At 39.3% G+C, this 7,097-nt stretch overlaps 1 protein-coding gene across 2 annotated transcripts; it reads right to left on the minus strand.

Moving 5' to 3' along the window:
- Positions 1-575: 575 nt before the first annotated feature.
- Positions 576-6,636, minus strand: LOC106331260 (probable LRR receptor-like serine/threonine-protein kinase At1g56140). Of its 2 annotated transcripts, XM_013769573.1 has the most exons (24): positions 6,210-6,636; positions 5,847-6,033; positions 5,703-5,774; positions 5,553-5,624; positions 5,403-5,474; positions 5,227-5,298; positions 5,037-5,108; positions 4,866-4,937; positions 4,648-4,719; positions 4,479-4,550; positions 4,322-4,393; positions 4,054-4,125; positions 3,865-3,930; positions 3,618-3,683; positions 3,431-3,475; positions 3,247-3,308; positions 2,782-3,164; positions 2,488-2,686; positions 2,254-2,412; positions 2,054-2,172; positions 1,759-1,969; positions 1,448-1,679; positions 1,218-1,368; positions 576-1,102 (listed from the first exon to the last, which is right to left on the minus strand). In XM_013769573.1, exons 1-24 carry the CDS (start codon positions 6,325-6,327, stop codon positions 719-721), a joined length of 3,102 nt encoding a protein of 1,033 aa, XP_013625027.1. In that variant the 5' UTR covers positions 6,328-6,636; the 3' UTR covers positions 576-718. The 2 variants fall into 2 exon arrangements, with proteins under 2 accessions (XP_013625027.1, XP_013625028.1); XM_013769574.1 differs by lacking the exon at positions 6,210-6,636 and having other exon boundaries at positions 5,703-5,770.
- Positions 6,637-7,097: the final 461 nt, after the last annotated feature.

The raw sequence follows: 7,097 nt of genomic DNA on the forward strand, positions 1-7,097 counted from the left end.
GGTGGACCAGTACCACCGTGTTTGCACTACTCTATCAGTGCTCATCGGTCCTTTTTTTTTTTTGCACTACACTCTCCTCACTGGTCACATCATTATTAGTTTTGTGTTGATTTTGTTGTCCCTTTTCGTTCGTTCCTTCGTCGCTCTTTCCTCCATGATGGTATTTATGGTCTATAGTAATTTCCATGCTCATGATATTTATTACATCAAGACAAGATATATGCATTGTACTATATGAACAATACCATCAATAATGCCTACTTGACTTGTGAATATGCAAAAGTCTCTGTGTACAAGTAAAGACTTTTGACAACTTTTTTGTTTGTTTTTACATTACCACGCGACCCTTTTTGTGTTATATATGTGGGCCGTGCAGACAACGGAACTAATTAGTAGGGACTATATGCTCTTCAACTTGAACCTCTAAAACATGACATGAGTCTAGTCTGCTCTCGTGGAATCACTTTGTCTATGCAGTTTTGGGAACACAACACATAATGCACAGTCTTACTCTTCTTCCCATAGCAAAGTATCAACTTCACTCCGCTACAAATTTCTCTCTCAACAGATTTGAGGAAAACCGAAAGAGCTTAATTATCATTATTGAATCAAAAGTGATATACGTTTCTCTAATCAAACGAAGAAAATAGTGATCCTCATTCACCTACACAAAACACATATATCTCTATAGTTAGTTACAGATAAGGAAGGGTCTTTCTCATCTTCCCTCGTTGATCTTCACTCCAAGCATCGGTTTAGAGTCGGCGCTTCCGGGTGATATCTCGGAGCCAGGCGCCACAAAGCTCGTGGACAAGGAATCAGAAGCCCAAGTCCCTTTGGTTTGAAATCCGCTAAGAGAAGAGCTCGTGGTGTCGTCAAATCTCCAGTCGGTTAGGTAGCCTGGCTTAGAGGTGACATCACTCACCTCAACGTCTCCCGAAAGCATGGCCACCACTCTTGACATTGGTGGTCTCAGGGCATGTGATGTCTGAGTGCACAGCAGAGCAATGCCTATCATGCGCTTCACTTCTTCCATGTTGAATTCAGTTAGCTCACGATCGATAAGCTCCACTTCACGACTTTTCTCGTGTAGATTCCATGCCTGTACACAAACTTAACATCAGCTTTTGCTGAAGAGCACAGCAAATCTTCCCTACGTTGATTACAGATAAGTGTTGGAATAGATCAATCAAATTATAACAAGCAAGTTAACGTACCCATTCAAGAAGATATCTTTTCTCGTCCTCCAAGTTCTCATCGGAGTTTGGCCTTCCACTCACTAGCTCAAGAGCCACAACACCAAAGGCATACACATCAGTTTTCTCTGATAGATGTCCGCGCATGGCATACTCTGGCGCAAGATATCCACTGCATTGGTCCCAACAACACGTCTTAAAAAATCCATAACTGTGTTGCAAACCAAAAGTCAGGGTTGGGGAATACTTACATCGTCCCTGCTACTCGGGTACTTATGTGGGTTTTCTTGTCATCGTACAGCTTTGCCAGCCCAAAATCAGAAACTTTTGGGACCAGATTAGAGTCCAGTAAAATGTTGCTGGCCTTCACATCCCTGTGTACAATGCGAAGCCTCGCCTCCTCGTGGAGATAGACTAGACCCCTGGCAACTCCAAGACATATCTCATAACGAGTTGACCAATCAAGATGTAAGGTCTTATCCCCTGCAACATCAAAATCAACGGCATAATGAGTGCTGGGAGAAGCATAGGTCGATAAATCATGTTTTTTTTTTGAGCGTACCAAATAGAGCCTGATCAAGACTTCCGTTAGGAAGGTATTCATATACGAGCAAACGATGATCTCCTTCGTAGCAGCACCCATAAAGTTTTACTAAGTTGCGATGTTGAACTGCGGAAATCGCTACAATCTCTGCAACAAATTGTCCCTTCCCTTGCCGGGATCCCACCGACAACAGCTTCGCTGCTACATCTCTTCCATCATTGAGTTTTCCCTGTTGAAGGTGTTATTCGAAAGAAAACATATTAAAAAGGTATCACATATATATTGTGATTTCCGGCAAGTAAATGGGACATACCTTATAAACGGGCCCAAATCCTCCCTCTCCAAGCTTGTTAGAGGGATCGAAATCTTGAGTTGCACTCTTCAGTTCCGAGTAAGTAAAGGTGTAAGGCTTTACGTCCATACTAAGAAGCTCTGCAAGAACAAAAAAAAAAAGGAACCAATTTGAAAGATGATATTCAAGTTTGTGTTCTTATTACATATTTACATGTATACCTTCATCATCTGTGTACCGCTTTCTTCTTTTTCGGATGATGAAGATAGCCACACCCGCTAAGATACTTAAGAGTCCTACGCCAACAATGACACCCACAATAGTACCGGTCCTGTTCTTTCCCTTTGATGGTGGCCGATTGCCCACAGTTGGTGTAAAATCTGGATAACAACACTTAGGGAACTTGTGAACAGAAATATATCAAACAACAAAGGATTTGCCATTTCTTGTGTTACCTGATTTTGCACTGACAGCCGATATTAAAGGCCCATACGCCCCTTGAATGGGGATACAACATGTTCCTTTTCCAGCCCAGAAAAGATGAATTTCGAGGTGATTCTCAGTTACATTTGCTTTATATACTCTCTGAACGGCTCGAACAGTAGAGTCACCAGCTGTTCTGCGTACATCAAAATCTGTTTCAACAAGTCTTCCCTGGAAAAACAGAGCAAAAGGTTATAATATATTACAACAACAACAAGTTAACTTAACTTGTAAAGCCGAAAGCTAGATTAAGTAGTAGTGCAGACCTGGACATAAATGTCAAAACGTCGTCTTCCTAAACCTCTCCAAGTGTTTGAAGAAGAACCAAGGATTTGAATTTCAGCAAACTGAAGTGTTACTGTATAGCCTCCATTTTCTAGCCCCAACCCATAATACCTCAGGGAAGATGCAGAAAGTCTTGCTGACTGAAAAAGCTCCGAGTCCAAAGTGTTGATAAATTGTGATTGTGACGTCGCTGTGTATACATTACTGCTACTTCCGGCAAAAAGTCCCACGCTACTGGCTGCCCATCTCTGAACATCACTCACGACAAAAGAAGCTGGTCCCAGCTCCTCGTCCTCCCTCTCAAATAATGCTCCGCTCACAGACCGTATTGGTGGGCCTCCGCAGTTGATCGAAAATTCAGAATCTAGACATCAATAAAATCGAAAAAAATCATAAGCAATTTTTTCCAACAGTACACACAAGCACTGTCCATTTGTTACACTTACATAATGCTTTGCCTCGATTGCAAGGGAAGTCTTTCTGCAGGCAGCTCAGTCCTGGTAAAACACTTTTAACCAAAAAGAAAAGAAATGATAAGTCGTCTACATTTGCAACCGTTTGCAGGAAATACATAAAAGTGGGTCATGATGGAACAAGCATCATCGACAATAACATAGTTAAGAAAATCACCTCTTGTCAAGACCTTCCAAGGAGAAATTGTTAGCAACGAGGTTGCTGCACAAATAAAATACATTTTTGTTATGAATGTAATATATATATATTTCCTATAAATAGGAAACTTCATGCTGGATATGAAGAAACCTAATGAGAATTTTTTCCGAGATTGAATAACACAAGTGGTGTTTTCTTTACTTACAGTTTCAAGTTTGGTAAGTTGACCCATGAAGGAAGACTTCCAGACAAATCATTGTACGACACATCTCTGTTAGTATAAAAGAACATTGATTAGAATCCACTGGAACCTTATTCAAATTGAATAAGTGCCGACTAATAGCTGAAGGAAACTTGAGCCTATATCAGGAGGATTTGTTTTCAACAAACCCTCCAACAATTAGGGGTGGCTTTCAAAGGCGAAACACTTATAAAGGACCTTCGTTACGCACATATTTCTCAAAGTCTGACTCTTTTGAGAAGGCAATGAACCATTCAACGTGTTGTTCCCAAGAAACCTAATAAGAGGAGTGAAGACATCAAACCATTTCGACAGGTATAATCTTTTTTTATTTTTTGTAACATCGACAGGTATAATCTTTAATCACTGGAAAACAAAGCAAAAAAACATATCATCTTACAAGTGAGTAAGTCGACTTAAATTGAAAAGTGAAGCTGGAATTGGTCCACCTAGTTTGTTGAAGCTTAAATCACTGGAAAACAGACACGAATTACACGGTAATACATTAAAATTATCCACGTTTAGCAGTGAAAGAAGGAAAATAAGACATTATATTATCAGCAACTTGAGATCATTTCGTATTCTCTTTTGGTGACTTTCACATATAATCACACTCTACTTACAGAATAGCAATCATAACATTGAAGAAACACACATGGTGTACTTACACTTGTTGCAGACTTGAAAATTCTCCGATAAAAGAGGGTATCGTCCCAGTGAGATTGCTGTTCCTAAATACTCTGCAACATATATCAGAAACAGTTCAATACTACACAAATGTGATCAAAGATTGAACTAAAATAAGTTGAATAGAAGTGGTCTTACAATGTACTTAGAGATTTCATGTCTTTGAAGATTTCAAGAGAAGAGCTGCCGTTGGATATATCACCAAGCCTCCTACGTACATTTAGAATAGGAGCTATATATATGTGGAGGAGAAAGGGAATGAATGAAAAAAAAATATCGTTATAACACCAATGGGAACAACACATACAGTTCGGTCAAAGAAGTTAAGTTGGAAAATGATGACGGTATAGGACCACTCAAACCAGTTCCGAAAATTCTCCTGTAGTAAAACATGTATTGAATCTCAAACTTGGAAAATAACGAGGCCTTTTCTTCTACTAAGAGAAGGATTAATGTAGAAAATAAAAATCAAGAGGAACAAATCCATTATATAATTCTGAAAAAAGAAGAAGGAAATGTTCTTACAAGGTAGTAAGTTTGGTCCAGTTTCCTATAAAATCCGGTATTGGACCTGTAACTTGCAGATCCGTAATCCAACTGGTCCAGCATAATTTAGGAAAAAACGAAAAGAAGATGTAGTAATCCAACCATAAGACTTATATAAGCAAATTCATTAAAAAAAAAAAAGAAGCTTACGCATCTTCGAGCTGAACAAGATTAGCAAATGACAGAGGTATTACCCCTGTGAGTCCAGAGCTTCCTATATACCTGCAGTAGTACAAGTATATTCTTCTTATATAAATGATATGGAAGTTTTAAGTTTGCATATCGGAAATGATTACATAAAAAAAATACTAGCTGAGTAGAAATGAAAAAGGAGACTCACATTTTCTGTAGTTTAGTACAAGACCCAATCTCAGGTGGTATAGAACCAGAAAAGTTATTTGAGCTAATACTACTGCATGTTGTATACAAGATAAGGAAGCATCAAAGTCTTCTAGAAAGAAGTAGTCTGAAAACATTATATAATATCTGAGCAAAAAAAGGCAAAGCAAAGCTTACAGTGATCTTAGATCTTTAAGCAAACCAATTTCCTTGGGAACAGGGCCAGACAAGGCATTGATCCCAAAAGTCCTACGTGATGAATAGTTGAGAATGAGAGAGGGAATGTTGGTGGAGAAAGAGAAAGTGAAGAAGAGAGAGGAGGCTTACATATATTGCATACGAGTCAAATTACCAATAGCAGGAGGGAGGGAGCCTGTAAGAACATTTTGACCCAAGTTCCTGAAAGACATAATTTGTGTGAATGTGATCAGATCATATCTATAATTGAATAGGGAAAAAAGGAAGAAGCATACGTACAGATTAGTGAGGTAGTGCAAAGTCCAGAGCTGGGGAGGGATAGGTCCTACAACTTCAATCGCATAAACCTTGCTGCATCAAATCAAATCAAATCAAGAAAAAAAAAAAGAGGGATAATTAAATATAGCTATTTGATGGGAGTACAGGGCGGTGATGCGGCAGATTTTGGAGCTGTTGAAAGTGCAGTCGCATTTGATAAGAGGGTTGTATGCTTTGTCGTCGATGGTGACGCTGTCGTCCATGGCGGCGCCGGAGCAAAGTTCGCCGCTGATGTTCCATTCCCTGGGCGCAGGGATCCTCCAAGCGGCAAAGATGGAGTTCAAAGCTCGAGCTGTTTATTAAATTAATAGACTCATCTTCCTTAGCTTAAAAATCTCTATCTAATTATAATTACACTTAACTACTAATCAAACCATTTCTTAATTTTCAAAACTAACCAACCGGTACAAAAAAGACCTACAAGACTACGACGATTATTTTGAAAGAAAAAAGAAGACTGTGACACACCTTCGTCTGGATCAGTAGTGGCTCCGGTTCTGTTTTGAGCTCGAACCACATGTACCGAACCGGAAAGGAACCAGACTGTGATTAGAAGACACAGAGACCGCCGCCGTTGCCTGGCCATCGTCGATGTGAGAGAGAGACCGGAACGAACGGAGGTTTTGTTTCAACGACAAATAAAGTAATAAAAATAGACACGCGAATAATAAGGTTTAGGTGTTTCGTTGGACTTTGAAGAAGAAGACGAAGGAGAAGAGATGCAAGTTGCTTATTAACTTGAATTAATTATTAATCTCAATAAACAACAACTAAGTTACTAATCCAGGATCCCCGTAGGGTTCACGCGCTCTCCCCCCAGGGGAGATTTCAACGATCAACAATGGCGGCGAGCGCAACCGTCACCACCTTCACCTTTTGGGGAGATAATGATTTAAAAAGGAATGAGACCAAACGCATTCAGGAGAAATGACAATAGTCAAATGGGCGTTTGGTCAGAGTTTCTCGCCTGTACTGTAAGTATCTTATGCACTGTATATTAAAAGAAGAATCACTTTTAAAACTTACCTTAAAAGTTTATTAACAATGTCGTCTTCACGAGAAATTTAAAAAAACGCTGATGTGTCAACAGGAGAACGTTTCTCATAAAAACTATGACTTTAATGCAAACTAATATTTTCCTTTTACAGCACTCGCTGTGTACTGTGGATTTTCGATGAACACGTTTACGTGAGAAAAACCAACACACTTCAAGTTCGAGGATTACAAATATGTTGTTGAAGACACTTCTGAGCATACGGTAGAGTCTGATGAAACATTCTGCATGGAACCTAAAACAGAAGACAAACATAACACATTGAGGTGGCAGAAAACAGAATATCTATAATTAAGATGCAA

Source organism: Brassica oleracea, chromosome C3 (assembly GCF_000695525.1).
Source record: "Brassica oleracea var. oleracea cultivar TO1000 chromosome C3, BOL, whole genome shotgun sequence".
Taxonomy (NCBI): domain Eukaryota; kingdom Viridiplantae; phylum Streptophyta; class Magnoliopsida; order Brassicales; family Brassicaceae; genus Brassica; species Brassica oleracea.